This window comes from Gopherus evgoodei, chromosome 8 (genome assembly GCF_007399415.2).
Source record: "Gopherus evgoodei ecotype Sinaloan lineage chromosome 8, rGopEvg1_v1.p, whole genome shotgun sequence".
Classification (NCBI taxonomy): Eukaryota; Metazoa; Chordata; order Testudines; family Testudinidae; genus Gopherus; species Gopherus evgoodei.
Window position 1 is genome coordinate 97,470,929 of NC_044329.1, and position 26,408 is coordinate 97,497,336.

At 45.8% G+C, this 26,408-nt stretch overlaps 1 protein-coding gene across 1 annotated transcript; it reads left to right on the top strand.

The window, feature by feature from the left end:
* Positions 1–11,765: 11,765 nt before the first annotated feature.
* Positions 11,766–24,344, top strand: LOC115656313 (cytochrome P450 2J2-like). The gene is made up of 9 exons (XM_030572872.1): positions 11,766–11,990; positions 14,676–14,838; positions 15,595–15,744; positions 16,463–16,623; positions 18,222–18,398; positions 18,966–19,101; positions 20,130–20,317; positions 22,038–22,176; positions 24,169–24,344. The coding sequence occupies exons 1-9, from the start codon at positions 11,781–11,783 to the stop codon at positions 24,342–24,344; spliced, it is 1,500 nt and encodes a 499-aa protein (XP_030428732.1). The 5' UTR covers positions 11,766–11,780.
* Positions 24,345–26,408: the final 2,064 nt, after the last annotated feature.

The window sequence follows — 26,408 nt, forward strand, 5'->3', positions numbered from 1 at the left end:
ATGCCATAGCCAGGGGCTGTGTACTGGGAGGGATGTAGCTCAGATACAGGCAGGTGATAGCTAGGGGTTGTGTGCTGGGAGGGATGTAGCTGAGGGTGCTGAGAGGGTTGTAGCTTAGCATGTAGGGAAAAGGGTAGCTAAGGGCTGTGCGCAGGCAGGGAGCAGCTCAGCAGGTAGGTGGGGAGTAGCTAGGGGTGTGTGCCGGGTGGGGGTGTAGGCAGGCGCGGAGTAGCTAGGGGTGTGTGCCGGGAGGAGGTGCAGGCAGGCAGGTCTAGCTAGGGGTGTGTGCTGGGAGAGGGTATTTCATACCACATTTGGATGAAGTTTGCCCCAGGACAGGAATGCTGCCTCTCCTCCTCCCCATCCCCCGCCCCACTGCTGTGCTCTAATGCCACCATGCTGCCCCTCCCCACCTCCCCCATGGAGCTGCTGCTGGCTGAGCTGATTGGGATCAGGACCCTGCCTCCTGAATTGCTGTGCAAAGCCAAGTGGGGGCATGAGGTCAGGATAGGGTGACCAGCCAGCAAGTGTGAAAAATCGGGACATGTGGTGGGGGGCAATATGAGCCTATATTAAAAAAAAGACCCAAAAATCGGGACTGTCCCTATAAAATTGGGACATCTGGTCACCCTAGGTCAGGGTGTCCCTTTCCCCCTGCCCATCATGTACTCAGGGCAGGCAAAGTACACCCCCTCGCCCCAGCCCCTGTCCAGCGAAGTTGCCCCCACTGTGCCAACTCTGGACTGAGCGCCCAGCCAGCCCTGCAGCAACATCACCCCCAGGCCCTTAGCCACAGCTTCTTCATGCACCCTAGCTACACTCCTTCTCACAGACAGAGCCTAGCTACCTCCAGCCTGCACCCTGAGCTACACCCCTCCTAGCACACAGCCCCTAGCTACCCTCGGCTGCACCCTGAGCTACACCCCCTCCCAGAACACAGCCCTGTCCTACAACCTGAGCAACCCCCTTGCCTGCACAGAGCCCCTAGCTACCCCCCCGCTTGCACCCTGAACTATAGCCCTCTCAGAACACAGCCCCAGCTCCCTCCTGCCTGCGCCCTGAGCTACAGCCCCTTCTTACAACCTGAGTGACCCCCTGCCTGCACCTTGAACTAACACCTTTCTGCACATAGCCCCTAGGTAACCCCTCTCTACACCCTGAACTACACCCCTCCTCATGCACAGACCCTTGTGAACTCCCTCATCTGCACCCTGAGCTACCCCACTCCCAGCACACAGTCCCTAGCTACTCCCCCTGCCTGCACCCTGAACTACACGCCTCTCTGCACATAGCCCCTAGGTTCCCCCTGCCTGCACCCTAAGGCACTTCACTCAATGGCACCCTGGCCAGAGTCCACCACCAGATACTATTCTGAAGGGCGAATTAGAAATGAGTAGGGTAGAAGGAACTGAGAGTGGAAATTACTAAACCAGCAACAGACGGGAGGGACCAGGGAGACAGATGGTGCGTGAATTTCAACGTAGCCCAGTGTAATTCAGTGAGGAGAGGGCAGTGACATTGAGTAAGACCCATTCAAGGGTGGAGGAAGCCATATTATCTCTACTCTTTTTATTTTTAGTCACAGAAAAGCCTGGAAAAAAATCTGGAAGGGCAACCCTGGAAGAAGAGACTGCTAAGGCTGTACACGAGTGGAGTCTTGATCAAATCCTGAGGGCAGCTAATGAGGCTAGACACACCACTGCTTTTTGACCTAATGGCAAACCTATGGGTGAGGATGGTAAATAAGTAAGAAACAGGGGGGGTGGAAAATGAATACAGGCAAATAATTTGCAGGCCTTGTAATAAACGTTGAGCATGTTCAATCAGATAGATGTCAGTAACAGGCATACTAAAGCCAAAACACTTTGTTACTGTTTAAAGATATAGAGAAAATCCATGAAAGAATTTTAGTTGTTAGCGAGGAGGTGGGCTAGCCCTCTCTCCTGACCAGTTATTTTTAGGTAACTGCATCCTGCCTCTCTCAAATAACCCTGCATTAAACACATCCAATGTATTTTATTTTAAAAAAACCTTTTTGGTGTCACGCACATAGATTCATAGATTCATAGACTAAAGGTCAGAAGGGACCATTATGATCATCTAGTCTGACCTCCTGCACAATGCAGGCCACAGAATCTCACCCACCCACTCCTGTAACAAACCCTTGACCTATGTCTCATAGACTCCAGGGCTGGAAGGGACGTCGAGAGGTCATCGAGTCCAGTCCCCTGCCCTCATGGCAGGACCAAATACTGTCTAGACCATCCCTAATAGACATTTATCTAACCTATTCTTAAATACTTCCAGAGATGGAGATTCCACAACTTCCCTAGGCAATCTATTCCAGTGTTTAATTACCCTGACAGTTAGGAACTTTTTCCTAATGTCCAACCTAAATCTCCCTTGCTGCAGTTTAAGCCCATTGCTTCTTGTTCTATCATTGGAGGCTAAGGTGAACAAGTTTTCTCCCTCTTCCTGATGACACCCTTTTAGATACCTGAAAACTGCTATCATGTCCCCTCTCAGTCTTCTCTTTTCCAAACTAAACAAACCCAATTCCTTCAGCCTTCCTTCATAGCTCATGTTCTCAAGACCTTTAATCATTCTTGTTGCTCTTCTCTGGACCCTCTCCAATTTCTCCACATCTTTCTTGAAATGCGGTGCCCAGAACTGGACACGATACTCCAGCTGAGGCCTAACCAGCGCAGAGTAAAGCGGAAGAATGACTTCTCGTGTCTTGTTTACAACATACCTGTTAATGCATCCCAGAATCACGTTTGCTTTTTTGGCAACAGTATCACACTGTTGACTCATATTAAGCTTGTGGTCTGCTATGACCCCTAGATCTCTTTCTGCCATACTCCTTCCTAGACAGTCTCTTTCGATTCTGTATGTGTGAAACTGATTGTTCCTTCCTAAGTGGAGCACTTCGCATTTATCTTTATTGAACTTCATCCTGTTTACCTCAGACCATTTCTCCAATTTGTCCAGATCATTCTGAATTTTGACCCTGTCCTCCAAAGCAGTTGCAATCCCTCCCAGTTTGGTATCGTCTGCAAACTTAATAAGCGTACTTTCTATGCCAATATCTAAATCGTTGATGAAGATATTGAACAGAGCCGATCCCAAAACAGACCCCTGCGAAACCCCAATTGTTATACCTTTTCAGCAGGATTGGGAACCATTAATAACTACTCTTTGAGTACGGTTATCCAGCAAGTTATGCACCCACCTTATAGTTACTGTTTCCCCCTCCTCACTGAGCAGTGGGCCTACCCTGTCCTTGGTCTTACTCTTGCTTCTAATGTATTGATAGAAAGTCTATCTGGCAGTTTCCAGAGGAACACACTGCCCCTTGGAGGAAAAGTGGTCAGTGTCAGCAAGCTCTACCGAAAGAGGGGCTGAAGGGAAGAAGCCAAGAAATTTGAGTGGGTGAAATGCATGATGGGAAAGAACAGTTACTTACTTTAGTAACTGTGGTTCTTTAAAATATGTTGCCCATGTATATTCCACTTCTGGTGGTGCGTATGCATCCCATAGATGAGATCAAATTCTTTTAAAAAGCAGCATCACTTAGGGATGTGCTTGTGTCCTGCATGCCCCGTGTGTTCCATAGCCAAGTGCATAAAGGGCAAAGCAGCTGAAATCGCTAGACAGAATTGGGTGTTATAGAAGACAATTGCCTCCTGTTACCAGATTTGCCCAGTTACTCTTCAGGAGGTGGGGAGTGGGGTATTCTGTAAGTCTGTCAGTGTGCTGCTTGTGTCACTTGTGTTTTCATATGGAGCTCTACTTCTCCCTGCTGCAAGTGCCGTCCCAATGGAGCTCTCCTGTAGGACCTAGGTTCCCCAGGGCTGGGTTCCTCCAGCCCCAGAACCAGATGAACACACAATTAACAGAGCAAGTCTGAGCGGACCGGGTCAATCAACACTTTCAAGCTGATCCCCACCCCCTTATATGCCCGTGGGCTCAATAGGCTGGGCCAAACAGCACATTCAAGCTGCATTCCTTATATGCCACAGGTTCAGCACATCTCTATCCCCACTTTCATGTTACAATTGTACTAGTAGTAACCCATTCGATGAGCAAACCCCACAGTATTGTAGGGCACTGCAGGGATCTTTAGCTTAGCTAAAGAAGCGTTGCTGCAGAGTAACTGGGGAACCAAAAAACATATAAGAGCAAAGTTCAGAGAGAGAGAGAGAGAGAGAGAAGCAACCAACTTAACCGTAAAAGTTATTTATTGAATAATAGTGATAATGACACAAGGAGAGCCTAAACAAGGGGTTCCCACCGCGGCACCCATGGGGGCATCTAAATGCGCCTGCGTCATGGCAGGCAGTCAGGCATCCACCAAAATGCCGCCAAATTTCTGCGGCATTTCAGGGGCGACGCCTCTCGATGACGCTGCTTGCTGCTGACAACTGCGTCATTGAGAGGCATTGCTGCTGAATTTCTCTGGCATTTTAGCGGTGACGTCTCTTGCCGCTGCTTGCCGCCGACAAGCGACGTCATCGAGAGGTGTCGCTGCCGAAATGGCCATGAATGAATTGGACAAGTTTGGTATTGTTGGCCACGGAGATTAACAGGAGAGGGGCTCGTCATGCATCTCCTTATGTCCTCTTCTGAAAAAGTATCCTCTGGACTCACTGTTGGAATAATTTGGATCATAGCCAGGAGAGTGTGGTAAGTACACGGGCAACATGTCTCCACTTTGCTCTGATGCAGAGGAGGAGAAAATACATTTCCTTCAGAAGATAAGCCATCCTTCTTGGAGTTCTAGAGGATCCTGAAGTGTCCTGTGCAGGAACTGGGGTGGCTGATACGGGCAGATGGCACTGGTACGGGCAGATGGCACCGGTACTAGGAATTTCTTTACAATGCCCAGCAATGGTGACTCTGGTTGTTTGGTTACTTCCAAGTCACGCAATACCATGAATCTTCCTGGTACCAAGGAAGTCAGTTCTAGGAGTGTTTCCCTCAACATTAGCTGGTTGCATGGTAGGTGTAGTGGATGAGAGCACAGAGCACTCCAATATTAGGTGCTAGTATAGAAAGGTACACATCGGCTCCTGACAGGCCGGTGTCCGGTGACCAATCAGTGCTCAGGTGTCAGTCAACAGTACCTGATCCGGGCCTCAAAATGCCTGCCATTCTAGCTGGTGTCAGTAAGAGAGTGCTTCATTTCTTATCACTCCGAGCAGTGCTCTTCCCTCCCTCTCTCCTCAGAAGATTGCATTGAGAAGGGTTTGGAGGCTCTTGACAATTCCATAATCAGCATGTAAAGTCTGGAGCTTGGGGTGGCCCTGGGGCTAACAGAAGCAGTAGCAGACATGATCTGGTCCAGTTTCTTCCTTATATGGCACAGAAGAGGTATTCACAGATCTTTTCACAAGGAAAAACGTTTTTTGGAAGGATTCCCTCCCCTTTTGTGTCTTTTTTTTTAAAAAAGGCAATAAATTAAGCACTTAAGTGCTATATATGCTTCACTGAGGCAGATGCAGCATTTTGATTCTCCATCATTGATATGAACAGCTGCCTTGCAGGAGGGACTTTGATGGCAAGAATGAGAAGCTCGAGGTTGATTTAAACAAATCTATAGCTTGTAAGCTACAAACATTTTAGGCACAGTAATTATGACAGCACCCAAAGGTGCTGATCAGGACACTGTACAAACTAAAGGATAGACACGGCTCCTATCCCAAAGAATTTATGGTATAAAGGACTACTAAATGCAGGACTTAAAATAAAGAGACCACTGAATTCATTTTAAAAATCTTTATGTTAATATAAAATAATATTTTCCAGAGAAAGAATAAAATCAGAGTTTAAAATAAGTGCAATCTTTTTCCAGATCTATGTGATAACACAGTCTTTACGTTTGTTTTAAAAACAGAACATTTAGACACTGATATACAGTAAACCTCAAACCTGGCAGAACAAGTGGAAACAAAAGTAAAAGGTTTGGGAAAGTTACTTTATCAGACATCATTAATTAAGTAGCATTTGTTATTTGAAAAAATTCCTAATCTATAACTGCTTAAATAAAACATTAGTATTGCTTTTACTAGTTGTCATGAAGTAAATGCTTATGATAGAAAACAGAATCAGAAAAAAATGGCCACATCATCGAGGTAGGCAACTGCATATTCTCCCAATCCTGCTAGGAGACCATCCACAAGTCTTTGGAAGGTAGCGGGTGCATTTCGCAGCCCGAAAGGAAGCACATTAAATTCATACACCCCTGCATGGGTGATGAATGCTGACCTTTCTTTGGCGGGTTCATCTAGTGGTACTTGCCAGTACCCCTTGGTTAAGTCTATTGTAGAGATGAACTGGGCATGTCCCAATTTCTCCAGTAGCTCATTGGTGCGTGGCATTGGATAGTTGTCGGGACGAGTTACCGCATTTAGCTTACAATAGTCCACGCAAAAGCGTATTTCCCCATCTGGTTTGAGTACCAGAACCACTGGAGATGCCCATGCACTGGTAGAGGAGCAGATTATACCCATCTGTAGCATGTTTTGGATCTCCCGTTCTATAGCAGCTTGGGCATGAGGAGACACCCGGTAGAGCGGGGTTCTAATTGGGTGAGCATTACCTGTGTCAATGGAGTGGAATGCCCGGTCAGTCCATCCTGGGGTGACTGAGAACAATGGGACGAAGCTAGTGCACAGCTTCTTGATCTGTTGCTGCTGCAGACGTTCCAAGGTTGTGGAGAGGTTCACCTCTTCCACGCCACCGTCACTTTTTCCCTCATAGTAGATACCTTCAGGCCACTCAGCGGCATCTTCTCCCTGGGCTTTAAACTAACAAACCTTTAAGTCTCTGGAATAAAAGGGATTGAGAGAATTAACATGGTACACTTTAGGCTTTAGGGAGGAAGTGGGAAATGCTATGAGATCATAAACAGCTTGGACCGTGAATGGCCCTTCCCATGACTCCTCCATCTTATGGGCCTGTTGTGCCTTCAAGACCATAACCTGGTCTCCTACTTTGAAGGAACGCTCTCTGGTATGTTTATCATACCAGGCCTTTTGCTCTTCCTGAGCATCCTTTAGGTTTTCTTTAGCAAGCGCTAAAGAGTGTCGGAGGGTGCTTTGTAGGTTGCTTACAAAGTCTAGAATGTTAGTTCCTGGAGAAGGCGTAAACCCCTCCCATTGCTGCAACTGTAATGGCCCCTTAACCTCGTGGCCATACACAAGTTCAAACAGTGAAAACCCTGAACTGGGATGTGGTACAGCCCTGTAGGCAAAAAGCAACTGCTGCAACACTAGGTCTCAATCATTGGAGTGTTCATTTATGAATTTACGTATCATGGCCCCAAAGTTCCATTAAACCTCTCCACCAGGCCATTGGTTTGATGGTGGTAAGGGGTGGCAACCAAGTGTTTCACCCCATGAGCTTCCCACAGATCTTTCATGGTCCCTGCCAGGAAATTAGTTCCTGAATCTGTAAGGATGTCGGAGGGCCAACCTACCCTGGCAAAAATGTCTGTTAGGGCCTGGCACACAGTTTTAGCCTTGGTGTTGCTTAGAGCTACTGCTTCCGGCCATTGGGTAGCAAAGTCCACAAAAGTCAGTATGTACTGCTTTGCTCTGGGGGTCTTTTTTGGGAAAGGACCCAGAATATCCACAGCTACTCGCTGAAATGGGACCTCAATTATGGGGAGTGGCTGGAGAGGGGCTTTGACCTGGTCTTGGGGCTTTCCCACTCTTTGCCACACCTCACAAGACCGGACATAATTAGCAACGTCCTTGCCCATCCCCTCCCAGTGGAAGGACTTCCCCAACCGGTCTTTGGTTCTGTTCACCCAGCATGGCCACAGGGATGAATATGGGCTAAGCTTAAGAGCTTTCCCCGGTACTTAGTTGGAACTACCAAGTGTTTTTGAGGATGCCAGTCTTCCTGGTGTCCACCAGAAAGAGTCTCCTTGTATAAAATCCTTGTTCTACAACAAACCGGGATCGGTTAGAAGAGCTGAGAGGCGGTGAGGTGCTCCATGCTGCTGCCCAAGCTTTCTGAAAGCTGTCATCTGCTTCCTGCTCCATCTGGAACTGTTCCCTTGAGGCTGGAGACACAAGTTCCTCCTTAGACTGTGGACTTGGGCTTGGTCCCTCTGGAAGCGATGTAGGTGATGGGGCTGTTTTCGCTGATGGTGAACCGCTCTCCGCTGGTGCACTATGCGATATTTCAGGCTCTGTCTGAGCCTCTTGGGTAGGGATGTCTGCTGCTTCTGCCAGTTCAGGCCCGCTGGCGACCTCTGGCGTTGGGGTTGGAGACGGGTTTGCAAGCGCTGGTGTCAGTACTGGCAAATAGTTCTGGTGCTGGTTGCTTTTCCAGTTCCAGGTCTGGGACTGGAAGCACTGTGGCTGTTGCAGTCATTAGCAGGGGATCCAGGTCCACCACCTCTGTCTGGGTCTCTGGTAACACAGACGGGGCCCTTGTGGATGGCTCAGGAACAGGGATGGGTCTGGAAGCTTGCCTGGCTTGGCTTCGTGTAACCATTCCCACCCTCTTGGCCCGCTTTACCTGGTTGGCCAAGTCTTCCCCCAGTAGCATGGGGATGGGATAATTGTCATAGACTGCAAAAGTCCACATTTCTGACCAGCCTTTGTACTGGACAAGCAGTTCAGCTATAGGCAAGTCTACAGATTTTGACATGAAGGGGTAAATTGTCACTTGGGCCTCTGGGTTAATGAATTTGGGGTCCACTAAGGATTGGTGGATAGCTGACAATTGTGCTCCCGTGTCTCTCCAAGCGATAACCTTCTTTCCACCCACTCTCAAAATTTCGCTTCGCTCTGAGGGTATTTGAGAGGCATCTGGGCCTTTGGATCTTTGATGTGATGGTGGTGTAATGAACTGCACTCGGTTGGGGTTCTTGGGGCAGTTGGCCTTTATATGTCCCAGTTCATTACATTTAAAACCGCGCCCTGCTGACTGGTCACTGGGCTGAAGTGGGTTGCTGGAGACTGGTGAGGTGGGACAATAGGGTGTCTGGGGCTTGCCTTGGGGTGTAGGTGGAGTCTTGGGTTGCCCCCGGTGATAGGGTTTATTTCTGTTTGCCCCCTGGCATATTCGCTCCCCTTGCTAGTAGCTTTTTTCTTTTCTGCCACTTCAACCCATCTGGCTCCAATCTCCCCCGCCTCGGTTACAGTTTTGGGCTTCCCACTAGGATGTACCTTTCTGTTTCCTCAGGAACACCCTCTAAGAACTGTTCCATTTGCATCAGGAGGTACAGCTCATCCAGAGATTTAACATTTGCTCCTGATATCCAGGCATCCCAATTCTTTCCAATGTGGTAGGCGTGTTGGGTAAATGACACATCTGGTTTCCACCTTAGGGCTCTGAACCACCGACGGGCATGCTCAGGTGTTAGTCCCATTCTGATTCTGGTCTTGGTTTGAAAAGGTTTGTAATCGTTCATGTGTTCCTTAGGCATTTCAGCCGCCACCTCTGCTAAGGGTCCACTGAGCTTCTTCCTTGGCTATTTCTGCATTAATTAGTTCCATCCGTCTCCTATGTTCCTTGTCTCTTTCTATGGCTTCTAGTCTCGCCTGTTCCTGTTTAATGGCTTCCTTGGAACTCATTGTTCCTGCTTTCTTGTGCTGGCTGCCCCCTCTGCAGCTTACTGCCTGGAATGCTGCAGCTCAGGCTGCTTCCTCAGGGCTGCTTGGTTAACAGAGATTTTCTAACTAGCTGTGCCTGAGAGTTAGAAAGAAAAAAACAATTCATTTGTAAATGCCTTTTGCTGGTGTCTGCTGGCTCACAGCTTGAGCCTCCTTTTAACAAAGACCCTTGTTAAAAAACTTAACACCTCTGCCCTCAGGCTGCTATCCGAGCAGCCAGAAAGGAGAGAAAAAAAAACCTCACTGGCTTTGATTTTTAAATCCAATCCTCTCAGCCTGCTTTCAAGCAGCCAGAAAGGAGAGAAAATAAAAAACTCACTGGCTTTTGGTCCTAGAAATCCCACCGCTGTACACCATGTCAAGGTATTTTTCCCACTTTGAACTTTAGCGTCCTAAAAGTGGGGACCTGCATGTACCCTTCTAAGCTTAATTCCTAGCTTAGATCTGATAGTGCTGCCACCAGCCAAAAATATAGTGTTTTGGCACACTTCCTGTTCCCCCAAAATCTTCCCTGGGGAACCCAAGACCCAACCCCCTTGGGTCTTAAAACAAAGAGAAATAAACCATTCCCCCTCCTTTCCCCCTACCAGACTTTCCCCTCCCTGGGCTATCCTGAGAGATTACACTGATGCAAACTCCTTGGATCTTAAAACAGAGAGGAATTAACCTTTCCCCCCCTCCTCTCCCCCCACCAATCCCTGGTGAGCTCAGACCCAATCCCCTTGGGTCTTAAACAAGGGAAAAAATCTATCAGGTTCTTAAAAAGAAAGCTTTTAATTAAAGAAAGAAAAGTAAAAATTATCTCTGTAAAATCAAGATGGAAAATGTTTACAAGGTCCTCAGCTCATATAGACTAGAGGGACTCCCTCCCCCCTAGCCTAAGATACAAGTTACAGCAAACAGAGGTAAAATCCTTCTAGCAAAATACACATTCACAAGTTAAAAAAACAAACATAAGACTAATCCGCCTTTTCTAGCTAATACTTACTATTTTGAACATAAAAGACTGTTTCAGAAAGATTGGAGAAACCTACGGTACATGTCTGGTCCCTCTTAGCCCCAAGAGCAAACAACGAACAAAAAAAACAGCACAAACAAAGACTTCCCTCCACCAAGATTTGAAAGTATCTTGTCCCCCCATTGGTCCTCTGGTCAGGTGTCAGCCAGGTTCACTGAGCTTCTTAACCCTTTACAGGTAAAAGAGACATCAACCCTTATGTATCTGTTTATGACACAAGCTTTTTTGGGGCTGGAACTGTCATTTACTGTATGTGTGTAGAGCAGCTGGAGCAATGGGGGCCCATCTGATTGGCCTCTTGGAGCTACTATAATAGGTATGTTCATTTATAATTATGTACCATAATCTCTGTGGCCTCCTCTTTGATCTGATTGCAGGTCTGGGGACTAAATTCTTAAATGAAATGGCCAGTAAATGTATAATTGTAAAGTGCCCTTGGTGATGGGAGCTAAAAAAGAAAAAAAAATCTTTTCATGGAGGACAATGGAAGTTGATTGCTCAGAGAATGCGGCATCAGGCTCAAATGTAAGCCCTCAAAACATTAATTGCAACAAAAATGATGCATTCAAAACGTTTAACACCTATTGTAAAAAGATCTTTTGCATTCCTGACTACCAGATTTGTAGAAAATCTGGTTTTACTGGCTATTTTTCATGACAGAGGATGCAGGAGGAGGGAATCTGTAATTGATTTTTTAGGAAGAACCAGGAGAAAATGAGAAATTATAACTCAGGAGGAAAAATCTGACAAATCTTTGCTGATGAGTTGAAGGAACCAGTAGAGGGGGCCCTAGTAGAGTTTCCGGGTTAGGACTCTGGCATCTAAAGTTCTTATGTAGCTGTTTGAAGGTGTGTTGATTTTGCTTGTAAACTTTGTCCTCCGCCAGTGTCCGCAGCAAGTGGATGAGCAGGGCTATGCCTGTTGATTTTGCTTGTAAACTTTGTCCTCCGCTAGTATCAGCACCAAGTGGATGGGCAGGGCTGTGCCTGTTGATTTTGCTTGTAAACTTTGTCCTCCGCCAGAGTCAGCAGCAAGTGGATGGGCAGGGCTGTGCCTGCTGCTATCAGGTTTCCCTCTACCCCAGTCACTGCTCCCTCTTACAGCTGCAGGGGTGCACCTGGCTGGGGAAGATGCCACTGCAGGCTGTCCCTGGGTTAATGTGGCTCTGGCAGAACATGCCCTTTCAGACACTGGCCATGTTCTTAGGCCTGTTCCTGCTGATTGCTGATTACACGAAAAGGAGACAGCCAAAGAATTTCCCTCCAGGACCTTTGCCCCTGCCCTTCCTGGGCCATATCCTCCATATGGATGTCAAACAGCCCCATAGAACTGTAGAGAAGGTAAGTGGGGAAGGGAAGCAAGTGTAGGAGTTCTGTTTGCAAGAGCTTTTTTTTACCAGGGAGTGGTGGGTGAGAGAGATGCTGGGTCAGACCCTCAGCTGTGCCAGAAGAATGTATGGCACAGCTCATGATGGCACCACCCCTGCACTGCCATGACCTTGGGGTTGTCCTGGTGCTGCTCTGGCCCTTGGCATAAATTAAAGCCATCTCTAGACTGCTCTGAGTTGTACCAGCTACTAACAGTCCCAGTGGGCCAGTCCAGAAGCCTGATGCCTGGGATCACCAGAGCACAGGGAAATCTCTGGTCAAACCCCTTTTCCCTCAGCCAGCGTCTAGGATCCATCTGTGGATTCCTTTCCACATGGAAATCCTCAGGAGGCAGGATCCTCCAGCTTTGTCTGCCTTGTGCTGGGGTACAGTGTAAATTAGATTTAATGTATCAGTGAATTGAGGCCTGATTACGTGTGGATGTTAGTGTCTGATGCAGTGCACAATGTACCATGGTTTGAAGGTAGCTTGTGGGAAGTTGTGAGCGTGGCAGGGGGCTTGCAATGTGTGCAGGGGCTTGGGCAGTGCAGGAGCAGGCCCACAAGGACTTACAGGTAAGAAGAGGCTCATAAAAAGTTACCAAATATAGAAGGACTGAGACTTGGAAGGGGCTGTGTAGCATTTGAGGTTGGTGCTCATCAGGGTTGGGAAGATCTCACAAGGAACTAGGTTGTGTGGGAATTTTCAGTGGCATTTCGAAGGGGCTTGAGGGAATTTAATTACAGGCTTTTAAACAGGTTTGTGAAGATTGCAAGCTTGGTAAACACTTGTATGGAGTACGGGGAGTTGGGCAAGGGTCGGAAGTTATGGGGAGTTGGGCAAGGGTTGGAAGCACCCTGCCCTAGGTGGGAGGATGTGATTAAGTGGGAGCTCATCAGGGTTAGAAAGCGACTTATGAAGCCCAAGGAAGTTTGGAAGGTTACTTGTGAAGGCTGTTCCCTTGCAAGGGCTAGCAGGGCCAGTGCAAGGAAGTTTCGAGCCCTAGGCAAAATTTCCACCTTGCGCCCCTCCCTCCCCAGGTAACTCCTGCCCCCATGGAAGCTAACCCTGCCCACCACCCAGGAAGCCCACCACCCCCGCTCCACGGCAGCTAACCTCGCTTGAAGAGACCCCTCCCGCTCCCCCGCAGCAGCTAACCCAGTCCGGGGAGCCCCCCTGCCACAGCTAACCCCGCCTGGGGAGACTCTCCACCCCCCTCGGAAGCTAACCCCGCTCAGGGAGCCCCCTCCTGCAGCAGCTAACCCCGCCCAAGGAGCCCCCCCCAAGGCAGTTAACCCCACCTGGGGAGACTCCCCCTCTGTGGCAGCTAGCCCCACCCAAGGAGCCCCCCCCAGGCAACTAACCCCGCCTGGGGAGACCCCCCCTCTGCGGCAGCTAACCCGGCCTGGAGAGACTTCTCTCACGGCAGCTAACCCTGCCTGGGGTGACTCCCTCTCTGCAGCAGCTAACCCCGCCCGGGGACCCTCCCCCCGTGGCAGCTAACCCCACCTGGGGAGAAAGTTGCCATGGCAGCTAACTCCTCCTGGGGATCCCCCCTCCCACGACAGCTAACCCTGCCTGGGGAGCCCCCCTCTCCCCTTCTGGGGCAGCTAACCCCGCCTGGGGAGACTCCCCCCATGGCAGCTAACCCTGTCTTGGGATCCCGCCCCAGCTTTCCTTGGCTCTGCTTCCTCCGCTGAGCACGCCGGTGTTGCTCTAATTCTCTGCCTCTCCCAGGCTTGCGGCGCCGATTGGAGGAGACTTAGAGCTGGGCTGTGTGCTCAGCGGAGGAGGCAGAGTGGAGGTGAGCTGGGGCGGGGAGCTGTTCTCCTGTGCGGCCCCCCCGTTACTGTGGGCAGCCCTCCCTGCACACCCCCCACCCAGCTCACCTCCACTCCACCTCCTCGCCTGAGGGGACTTTTAAGCGCCCCCAACCACTAGGCGCCTTAGACTGCCGCCTAGTTTGCCTAAATGGTTGCACTGGCCCTGAGGACTAGAATGGGTTCCTTTCGCACAGGCCTCTGCGGAAGCCACTAATTTGTTCTCTGCAGCTTTCAGTCACACCCCCTGAGTGCCCCAGGGAGCTATGTAGTTTATCCTGAGGTGGGTGTAGGCCAGAAGGAAGGAGTGCTTCTGACAGAACTGGAGTGTGTTTTGTTTAAACCAGAATGTTGATTTCTTCACTGGTAGCAATACCGACTGCAGATATGTTGTCCTTCAACGATCGTCCCTATAACGATCGTTAAAGGGCAACGTATCTGCAGTCAGTATTGCTACCGGCTAGGAAGGTGTCTGCTCCTCTCAGCTTAGAGTGGGCTAATTTTCAATTATTATTATTTACCAGTAGGTCTGTTTCACTTTGACATCCCCTAAGAAAAGGCACAGGGCATTCATTGTCCTTAGATATGCTTATTTTACCGTTACCCCATTTTCCTCCCCATTTACATGCTTCATCCACCTGTTATATCCGCTTGTGAGCTCATTCTTTTTAATCAGTGTTTGAACAGCCGGGCCCTTGAGTGCTCTTGTTCTACACATACTTTTTTTTACAGTTATTATTATTATTAATTAAGTAGTCATTACATGGGCTCTAGTTCTGGTTATCAAACAAATTAAATATGAACTAAACCACATGCTCTTTTTATTTTTTTTTTCCAGCTTGCTGGAAAATATGGCAACATTTTCAGCTTGCAGTTTGGTAACCTGCCAATTGTGATTGTAAATGGATTCCAGCTGGTGAAGGAAGTGCTTGTCCATCGAGGTGAATACTTTCTTGATCGCCCACAAATGCCTCTGATCTACGAAATCTTCGGTACATTTGGTGAGTTTCTTTTCTTATCTTTTTCTTCAAGTATTTTAGATGCAACATTTTTAATTATCAAGGCACCAATCCTGCAAACACTTACAAATGGGCTTCATCTTATGCACATGAACAGTCTCACTGACGTGTGCTCTGGGGTAGTAACTTAGGGCCAGATCCTCAAAGGTGTTTAGGTGCCTAACTTCTAGTAAAATCAATGGGAGTTAGGCACCTAAATACCTTTGAGGATCTGGGCCTTAGTAACTTCCTTAATTCTGCAAAAACTTACACATGTGCTCATGTCTCATTGACTTCTCATGTTCACATTCCAACTGCCATATCCCTGGCGACAGCAGAAGCAGATTATCATGACTACCATGTAGCTGCGATGGCATGTAGAATGGACTTCCATCCTGGATGGTCTCTTGCAAGTGTTCCTTCAGCAGGAGTCAGAATGGGAGGATTTAGGCTTCTGAAATCCCTCAAAATTGCATCTTCCAACCTCATTCGTTGTCGGCATTGCAGCCTACTTCCTTGAACCTCAGCTCTATACTTCTTCTGTAAAAGTGTAACTTCTGCATGTTAGACATGACTCCACCATTGCTAGAGCCCAGGCACTCTGATATACCAGTGATGAGCATGGCAAACAGAACAGAAGAAAATATCCTGTGGAAAGATAGCCAGGCCTCACTTAAACTTGAAAAAGGAAAGGAGAGTTCAAGTCTTCTAATCTTCTAATGACCATTACAATATGTCAGGTGTCATTTTTCACCCCAGGATTAATCTTCTCTAATGGACATAGCTGGAAACAACATAGAAGATTTGCTTTATCAACTCTAAGAAACTTTGGCCTGGGGAAGAGGAGTTTAGAAGAACGAATACAGGAGGAGAGCAGATACCTCACAGATGCAATTGAGGAAGAAAAAGGTGAGAACTAGAGAGAATAACACTTTAATTATTCTATCAAAAATTGTAGCTTTTCTTTGGCAATGAACGTGAAATAACAGAGATGTGCCTGAAACATGAGGTTTGAATCTAAGATCTTTCCTAACACTCAGTTCAGATGAGGGATTTGGCTTAGCCCATTAGCCATGTATGAACCTTAGTGCCATGGTCCAGATCTGGATATGGATCCAAAAGTTTGGTGGTGTTTGGGATTCATGTTTTTATATCGGTCAGTAATGGCACTAAATGCTGAGTTGTCAGCATCAATGTAGCCACACAAATTTACAAAACAGGCCCACAAAAATGGTCATTGCCAAGATTAATGACCATGGAGAGAAAGTGGTTCCTAATCACATATATGTAAAACCTCCCTACACTATAACAAAGGCAGAGACCTGTATGAAAAAATATAAATGTCTCTATACATAGCAAAAACTGACTTGAACTGGTAGATCTGATATGCTGCATGCATCAAAATGCAGCTGATCCCATCTATGTGTTTAACAGTTTTTCAATAGTCAGATAGGTTACAATGCAGCAAATGTTGCTCAAGGGATATGGACAAGTATGTGATATATGCATATGTTCAGGTTTTATTCATGGATTTCATACACATCAAATACTTTATGTCTGTCAACAACTTTCTTCTCCTTTTCTAAGAAACCAGAACACCACCAATTTCTCCCATTTTCTCTTCTAGGGCAACCTTTTGACCCTCACTTTAAAATTAACAATGCTGTTTCCAACATAATCTGTTCTGTCACTTTTGGAGACCGGTTTGAATATCATGATAGTCACTTCCAGAAGTTACTGCGGTTGTTTGATGAGACGTTGGACCTCCAGGCAACTATTTGGGGCCAGGTGAGCTTGTTTGATTTTGACTTTAAACATATGAAAACAATGGCAAAACCCCGAGCAGTTTCACTGGAAGCAGGGCTGAGTGTGACAGCGTTGTCCCAGATTCACTTCTACCATAGCCTGATTGCGGCGTCCATGCTCTCATTTTGCCCAACAAATCTCTCTCCACCTCAGTTCCCCCTTTGGCTAGTCTTTTTCATCTGGCCCCCCTGAAGGTATAGTGCTAGAAGATCCTCAAACCTGATTTTCTGTACCAGTGCCGCAACCTCACAGGCACTTAATGTGATCTCTAACGGGGCTGATGGCCCAGTGGGCTGTTTCAGCGGGCATCAGGGAGAGTGTGTAGGAGAGAGGAAGAGGAAAAGGTGCCAAATCCTCGCTGCTCCCAAGCAACTCCCTTCCTTGCTGTCACACTGTGCATTGGACTCTGTGCTCAGGGGAGGGTTGGCTCAAGGACCTGTGTGGCAGGGGTAGATTTGCTTGATACTCTTGCGGCAGTGAGGATGGCAGGGTGTCATTACAGAACAGGCCTGGTGGGAGGTGACGTCCGGAGGCACAGCCAACCTCTGTCAGGGTCAAGGGCTTGTCCAGCTGGCAGCTTCTTCAGGTGGCCCCATTTGCAGGGACAAACTACTGTGTTTCATAATGGTGCTGGTTCATTGACAGTGGCCCTGAAAACCGGGGCAATCATGGTTTCCAGGGACACGTTGTTAACGTGTTGGACCTTGCTCCTCTTGTTGCCTCCCGGTTCAGCACAGCGTAGTGGCTGAGATGAGACATAATCCTGCTATTGCAGTAGCGGCCATACTGAGAGGCAAAACACAGTGTCTGCATCTATCTGCTCATGTTGCTGGGCCCAGGCAGTCTTCCATGTGTTTTACAAACCCTCCAATACCAACGTCCAATCTCCGATAAAAACTGTGGTAACATCAATATTATCAACATCATGTGTCGGAATGTGAGGCCAGATTCTGACATCGTGACCTTTATATCCTTCCTCACTTGTAAATCAACCCGTCGTTAGCAGGGTGGCCATTCAGCCTTCTGAGGTGCTGCTGCTGCACTGCCTCAGGCAATAGAGCACATTGTCCTGTAGGGGGCGCCAAAGCAACAGGAGCAGTAGCTGGTGAGCAGGCCAGCAGTCACAGCAGAGGGCTGAGAAGACAGTGCATATCTTAACAAGAAAGAACGGGCTTGTGGTTAAAACGCTGCACTGGGACTCAGGACCTCTAGCCTCATTTTCTGGCTCAGTAACAGTGCCTGTGCGATCTTGGCCAAGTCATTTAATATCTCTCTGCCTCAGTTCTCACTCCGTAAAATGATGATAATATTTCCTTTCTCTCACTCTTTGTCTCTCCTGTCTCTTTAGATTCTAGGCTCCTCCGGTCAGGGACTCACTGTTAAGTATCTGTCAAGTGCCTACCATAGTGGGGTCCTGATCTCAGTTGAGGGCTCTGAGCACATCCATAATACAATTATGTATCAATGTAGTTTAATAAACACAGTGTCTTCAGCAGAATGCATGTGGGTGTATGAAACTGCGAGATGCATGTTTCTAAAACTAGGCTAAAATGTATTGTGGTCTCTTTGTATGTCAAAAGCTGTATAACTCCTTCCCCACCATGATGAAGTGGATACCTGGACCCCATCACACCATTTTAAAAAACTGGGAAAAATTGAAGTGTTTTGTGAGGGAAATGACTGCAAAGCACAGAGAGGACTGGAATCCATCTGAAACCAGAGACTTCATTGACTGTTATCTGAAGGAAATAGCAAAGGTAAGAGATCAAAGAACAAAATGAACAGGAACAAACCACTTCTGTGTTTTAAAAATTAGAAGTAGAATGACAGTAACAGGGCTCAGCAATTGAGTTGTCTGAGCATCTGACCCTCCATTAGTTAACAGCTAGAAACCCTAGGTAGGAAAGAACTGATTCAGCAAAGCCTTTAAGCACATGTTTTCCTTTGAGCCGTGGAGAGCAGTCAGTGGGACTACTCGGATGCTTCAGCACTTTGCTGATTTGGGCCCTAAAATGTAAGGTTACCTGTGCCTTAGGGGCCAGACCCAAAGCCAGTTGAAGTGCATGGGAGTCTTTCATTCACTTCAGCAGGACCTCTGCTCAGACCTAAAATCAGCTCAAACTTTTCACTCTCAAGAATGATGCTAAAAGTACAGTCTTTCTCTCTAATGGTGCTGTCCTGGCACTCTCAACTCTCACTGAAGGCAATGGAAATTCAGGGCACCCGGCACCTTGCAGAATTGAGCCTAGAATGATGTTTCCATAGCTTTGTATAATGCTAATAAATATTGTTGTAGTCCCACCCACATATATCTTTGTTCCAAGGCCGATGCCGACTCTAGTTTCTGTGAAGAAAATCTCATAGTTTCCACATTGGATCTTTTTATTGCTGGAACTGAGACGACGTCTGCAACCATCCGCTGGGCTCTGCTGTACATGGCCCTATATCCAGACGTTCAAGGTAAGTGGTAATGGTTTATATTTCTAATCTCTTAGGAGCTCTTGAATTTCTACCCTTAACCCTTGCCACATCGGGGACTTTTCACAGAACTCAGACTGTTGATTTATGAAATCTCTGTGCAAAGGTGCTTTCTTCCCACAGTAATCATTTTTCCCCATACAGAAAGCCTTTCTTTTATTGGAATAGTTTCTTTTTTCTGCCCTCAGTTACACCTCCACCAACTGCTGCAAGGGCACGGAGTGCAATCCATAGTTGCAATACCCTCGATTAAGGAGGAAGATGACCTTGTGGCTAATTAAGAGGATTGGGACTCAGGATATCCAAGTCCTGGTCCAGGCTCTGCCTCAGATTTCCTGTGAGACATTGGAAAAATCATTTAATTCTGTAAATGTGGCTTGTGGATTTCTAAAAGGTGGTATACAGTCAGTGTCCTTTTCAGCCTTGAGATTTGATCCATGGAGGCTCCACTGGGGACCTTTGTTGAAAATAATGGCAGATATAATCTGCTTCATTTAATGCAAAATAGGTGCATTCCTTGGACTCTTTGGAAGCTGCTGGAATAACCCTGTGCCCCAAAAAATTGAGTCTTGCCTGACACAGAAAACCAGCAGATAAATATTTTCATGCTCCAATATCTCTTGGGTCAGCCCGGTAATTGACTTTGCTATTTTGAATAGGGACAAAATACTTATTGATAATGCCTTTACATTTGATTTTGAGAAGTGGAGTAAACGCCTCTTGCTTTCCATATAGGTTTTAAAGGAGGCCTTCCTATTATGCCTAAATTACATTTTAAAATTCCTCTCACCACCTTACCATTGCATTTGTCTCAGGCTAACCAGCTGTAGTTTTCTTATGTATTTGTATGTTCAGATCTCTACATTGCTCACTGATGCTGTTTCCAATGCTTGAATCAAGCTTTATTAGGTATAGACTTGAAAACAATGAACTCTAAACCCTGCACAACTTAAGCTTGTTCCAAGAATATATTATTCTTGGAACAATGGTGAACTCCGCTCTTTTCATAGAGAGAGTGCAAGCGGAGATTGACGCAGTGATTGGCCATTCTCGCCAGCCAGCCATGGACGACAGGGACAACATGCCATACACCAATGCAGTTATTCATGAAGTGCAAAGGATAAGCAACATCGTGCCTTTAAGTGTGCCCAGAATTGCAACTAGTGACACAACACTGGCCGGATTCTATGTGCCAAAAGTAAGCTGGAGGGAAATGTAGTTTTCACTTCTTATCTTGGTTTAAGAAATTAAGAGATGAGCCCAAACCAAAGTCCCAGATAGAAACACCTTCGCACCTTGGAGGACCCAGTTGTGAATCTGAAACCATTTTGGAACTAAACCGAGGTCCAGGGCAGCATTTTGCAGGTAGCCCCTATTTCTATAGTGGGCTAAAATTCCTTAACCAAAACCTTGGATGCTCACATTCTCAAGCTTTGAGGAAGTTGAAATCTAGGTCAGACTTTTGTAGGCTGTCTTCATAAAACATGATATAAGTTTTTTATTTTTATTTGCATGAAACCATAGCAAAAGGACTAAGAAGTAAGTCCAGCACAAGTTCACCACTATGGCTATTGACTCATGAAAGGTCAGCCAGGCACTTGGACACAGAGAGTTGAAGTATTTAGGCACCTAACTTGTCAGGAAATCAATGGGCATTACGTGCCTAAATACCTTTGAGGGTCTGGGCCTTGGTGTCTGCAAATGGGAGCAGCTGCTTCTTTTTACTGGTAGGGCATATCCCATCTTCAGCCGCTCCCAAATTCTGAACTGGTTTTGTCTCAAGCTGCAGCATTTCTGACTTCACCTAGCCATGCTGCTGAGCCACAATTTCTCCCTATGGAAGGGAGCAGGCTGGAATTCTACCCCAGCGTTCCTGGAATATGTTCAGTGGAAGCTCTCCTCAGGTCCTAACACATGGGCGCATTCTTCTTCTCCAGCTTGTGGACTGATCCTCAGTGAAATGGGGACAAACTCACCCAGCGAGCTCATTCTGGAGTTCAGCCAGGCAAAGGACCATTCTACCAGCAAGTGTGCTGCAGAAGACCATTGCCTGTGGCAACCTTCCATTCTGCTGATAGTAATTCTTCATTAATATAACTTATGGGAAATATTTTTACACAGGAGCAGGGGGAGAGTGCATTATATCTGCAGATAGCAATTAGGAGTGCAAAAAGTAACTTTAGCGCACATGAGTGTTAATTTGCAGGACCACTTGCTGGATTTGCCTGTAGATATATACTACACACATATACATCATTCGAGGCCAACAGCCACCACATTTCTGAAAATCTAGCCCTTAAAAAAGAGAGATGGATGGATGGGTTGTGCTCCCTTTTGATGCCTTATGCTGTATAAAGAATGCCTGAGAGTTTATATTCTCTCTGCTTGTTTTTCCTATTAGAAATTCAACCTTGCCTCCCCTGTTTTTCCTAGGAGATGCAGGAGAACTAGTAGGTCTATAACATCACACCTGAGAAGGAAATAAACCTGTATAATTGACATGGGAAATGATTTTTAATCAGACTGGTGTTCATTTTTGGTTTGTTTCTCTGTTGTGATATTAACACCTCAAATTCTTAAAAACCAGTTGGGGGAAAAGCTCTCTTTCTTCAGTGATTAACAGTCTACTCCTTCATCTAAAGTCTGTGATGGCTTCCATTCTTGTCTCTCTGGGACCTCCAGAGAGATTACCCGCAAAACCAAGGAAAGCCAGATTTGAAATTCCAGATAAATGTAAGGTAAAGAACTAGCTAGAAAATTATCCTTTTTTAAAAAAAACCAACCTCCTTTTGTGCCTTCTTTGTACATCATAAAAGATTAAAATGAAAGGCATGATCCCTTCTTTTTTGCCTCTTTGCAGGTCACAATTAAAAATGGAATCAGGGAAGGTTTAAATTCTTTTATTTCTCTTTCTTTAGGGCACCACGTTGATTCCCAATTTGACATCAGTGCTGTTTGACAAGAATGAGTGGGAAACCCCTCATACTTTTAATCCTAAGCATTTCCTGGAGGATGGTCAGTTCAAGAAAAGAGAAACTTTCCTGCCATTCTCTGCAGGTGAGATGTGTCTGACTCTGTCCATTTGCACTATAGCACCAAGTCTTGGCCTCTCTCATTTTCAGTTTAGAAAAATCCACAGAATTTATAAGTGACAGAGGCACATGGAAAATGGAAAGCTCAGAAATGAAAACCATGGCCAGAGTTTATGTCCCAGGGCTGGGATTCTGGATTGTGCAGTTTTTTCATAAGTAGAGGGCACATCATTCTTGAGAAAGTGCTCTCTCCTAGAACAAGGCTCGACACAACAACAGCGAAGAGCGGCCTCAGCTCTGCTACCCTCAGGGGTATGTGTACACTGGAGCTGGAGGTGTAATTTCTTTGTGGGGGTGATAAGCCCATGCTAGCTCAGAGTGAGCTAGTGCACTAAAAACAGAGGCATAGCCATGGTGGTGCATGCAGCTGGATGGACTAGCCATCCCGAGTACACCCTCTTCCAAGACCCTCAGTATATACTTGGGTGGCTAGCTGCTCATGACACCACGGATACGCTTCTAATGTTAGTGCGCCAGCTGCAGTGTAGACATACCCTAAGGTGGGCACAAAGAGAAAGTAGCCTACCTCGCTTGTTGGGAATGTAGGAGTGAGGACAGAAGGAATAGCCGTCCTCACCTTTTACCACTTCTTTTCACTTGTAGGGAGAGTCAGCAGGGGGAATAAACATGGTAAAGATGATAGAAGTGTGGGAGATCCCTGAAGCACCCTCATAAAAACCAATCAATCTTTAGAACATTTTACCATAGAATGTGGTGTATTCTCCCTCACTTGGACTCATTAAGGGCTGGTCCCACACAATTTAAATCAATAAGAGCTTTAGCATTAAGTTCCTGAAACAAAAATGCGTGTGAATCAGGGATTGACAGGTTTGCACAAGCCTTTTTTATATACAGGTCTAGCAAGCTTTCTTGCCAATTAAAAGAACAAGCAAAATTAGTATTCGCTGTGTGTGGCTAAGGAAAGTATGTAAACCTTTTTCTTTTTAAGTGGTTTATATAGAAACTAAGGGTATGTCTATACTACCCACTGGATCGGCGGACAGCAATCGATCCAGCGGGGTTTGATTTATCACGTCGAGTCTAGATGCCATAAATCGACCCCTGAGCGCTCTCTCGTTGACTCCTGTACTCTAGCGCCTTGAGAGATGCAGACAGAGTCAACAGGGGAGCGGCAGCAGTCAACTCACTGCAGTGAAGACACCGCGGTGAGTAGATCTAAGTACGTCGACTTCAGCTACGTTATTCACGTAGCTGAAATTACGTAACTTAGATAAATTCCACCCACCCACCCAGTGTAGATTCAGGGACACACATTAGAAATAATGCTGACTAGACCTGTGTGTGTTCAGCAGACCATGTGTTATGTCACCGAGAAGCGAGGCCAGGAAGAGATTACACCTCACCTATGTTATTTAATTTAAACTTTTTAATTAAGAAATAATACAGCTGTGTGTAGCTGAGACTGTTAGGGAAGTAAGACATCAGCTAGACACAGAAATTGTAGAGCTTTAACTATATTAGTATACACGCCTCCTAGATTTTTGTCAGATAGGGGTGTGATTTTTTTTTTAATCAATATAGGTTAAAACATCACAGCCTTTCTAATGTGGCTGCAGTTATGGGAAGGGGAATAAGCTATACTGAGATTAGGCACTGGTATAAAGACATTGTTATACTGGTATAAAAATGTGTGTAGATTAGGCCTTAGCTAGCTTTGCAAAGAAGTCGTTGATCATGCAAGAGCTATCAAACATGATTTTTTCTGTTAGCAGAAGGAATTACGGCGGTACTGTTATTATTAATGTAAACCTGAGTGAAGGAAAATTTAGTACTAAAAACAGAAAAAAGTGACTCAGAAGGGAGGAACTGATGACAAATCCATCTCTTCTTCCTTGCTGTTCCAAAATTGCTGCTGTGTAATGCCTCATTTGTTCTGAGACCCAAACTGTTCTGACAAGAATCCTCTGGCTGACGTGCACAACTGTCTTCTTTTCAGGAAAGCGCGGTTGCCTTGGTGAGCCGCTGGCTAGAATAGAGTTGTTCCTGTTCTTCACTGCCCTCCTTCAGAAATTCACATTCCAAGCTCCGAAGGACGTGAAGCTAAACCCTCAGTTCAGAGCGGGAATTACTCTCTGCCCACAGCCATACCAGATCTGTGCGCTGTCTCGGTAGGGAAAGCCAAGACATTTTTGTCATGGCCCCATTTCTCAAAATAATTAGGGTTTGCTGTGCTTGTATATAGAGCTGAATCGGCAGTTCACTATGTTTCCAAATTTCCCTGCCTGCTTCCATTCTTATAACCCAAGAGGGGACCAATATCAGCAATTGAACGATTTGGGAACCTGATATTGGAAGGGGCTGTGGCTGTTAGGATACATCCTACCATGACGGCAGCTCTTCCTGATGTCCCTGCCACACCAGTCTGTGTGCATGTACACTCAGGATGGCCTAAGAATTCTCACTGCCATATCAATCAGGTTGAAAAAAGGTAAGTATATTTCATGAATTCTTTCAAAAGGAATATTTTGTTTCATTTGCAGTTTTTCATGAAAAATTTGTTTTTCAATGGAAACTTTTCAAAATAAGTTTTTTTTTGTTTTTTTGTTTTTAATTCCACTGGTGTGGAAAAAACACTAGCTTTTCTCTCAGTTTTTGATGAGGGGTAGGGAGAACTAAAAGACAGGAGAGAAAGTGGGATTTTCCCTACCAACACAAAATTAAAAAAATGAAATTTCTTTGAAAAATGAAAAGTTTCAACCGAGATTGACACATTTCTGCAGGATTTTTTTTTTTATCAAAAAGACGTTTTTTTACTGAAAAAATATCAACCAGTTTTAGATGCATCCTGCTGCCTCTGAATCTTGCCAGCCACCATTGTTCTCTCACCCACTGTGATCTTTGATGAGAAATCAATCCCCCTCTCCTGCCTGAAGTTTTTGTGCTGAGAGAGAACTCCTGAATCTTTAAGAAAGTTAATACTAATACATTTTTAAAACCTGCCCACCTTGGGATTTGAATTCCTAACCTATATAACAGTACTAATTACATAGTACCAGCTGCCCTGAGAGTGGCTGAGAAACCACATGGCCTTTAGATGGTGGGCAAGGCAGGGAACTAGGGCAGAGCGTTAACATACGGACTATTCCAGTTGGAACAGCCGGGTTGCTGATGGGGTTGGTTTAGTGTAGTTGAACGAAGGCTAGCTGGATGTTTCATAGGCAAATTTAGAGTGGTTCTTAATTTTATTTTTGGTGTTTATTTTATGGTGTTTAGGTGCTTTAGAAATACTTCAGAGGGTCAGCTATTTTGTTGGCTGGCTGAGGCTCAGTGTAGCTAAAGAGCAGTTATATCCCTTAGTTTGCAACATGGATAGTATTTTCAAGGGTAGTTTAAAAGTATTTGTTGAGCAATGTTGGATTTTGGCCCTATCATTCCTGAAAAGTGATTCCTCAAGAAATTCTAAGAGTAAAAGGAGTTAATTAATTTTTTTTCCAAATTTAAAGATAACTTTCTGCAAAAAAGTTCCAATAACTGACATTTTAAAGTTAATAAAGAGCACTTGTTTGTATTGTTATTTATATAGCTAATTTGTTTACTCAGAGTTGTACTAACAAGATAAAAGATCTCCAAGCCCAGGTTCTGAGCACCCATGACAAAATGCAATGCACACCTAACAGATCTTTCTAACTGTTTCACTGAAAGCCTTACACTAACAGCAACATGAGTATAACCATACCATCCAGAAAAATCCCCTACTAGAGTCCCAGTGCTTATATGTTCCATTCTATGCATCTGATATATACTCTTCTTATATGTTCCATTCTATGCATCCAATGAAGTGGGCTGTAGCCCACGAAAGCTTATGCTCAAATAAATTTGTTAGTCTCTACGGTGCCACAAGTACTCCTGTTCTTTTTGCGGATACAGACTAATACAGATGCTACTCTGAAACCTGAGTGCTGGAACTGTACACAAAACCCACTGAACACAAAAAGCACTTTTCCCTTCTCTAGATCTCCTATCTAAGAAGCTATGTATACAGCTGTAGATTCCATATCTCCTAGCTCCCACTACTGTGCCTACATGAAAAGACCATTTATCCTGCACTTGCAATAGTAGATGCTTAGTTCAAGTAAATATAATCACCATTACTTGAAAAGCAATTTCCCTTTGGCTCCTTCTTCTTTTTCCCTATCATTTGTGTGCATGAATATTTGTATGTGCCTGTGCCTGTTT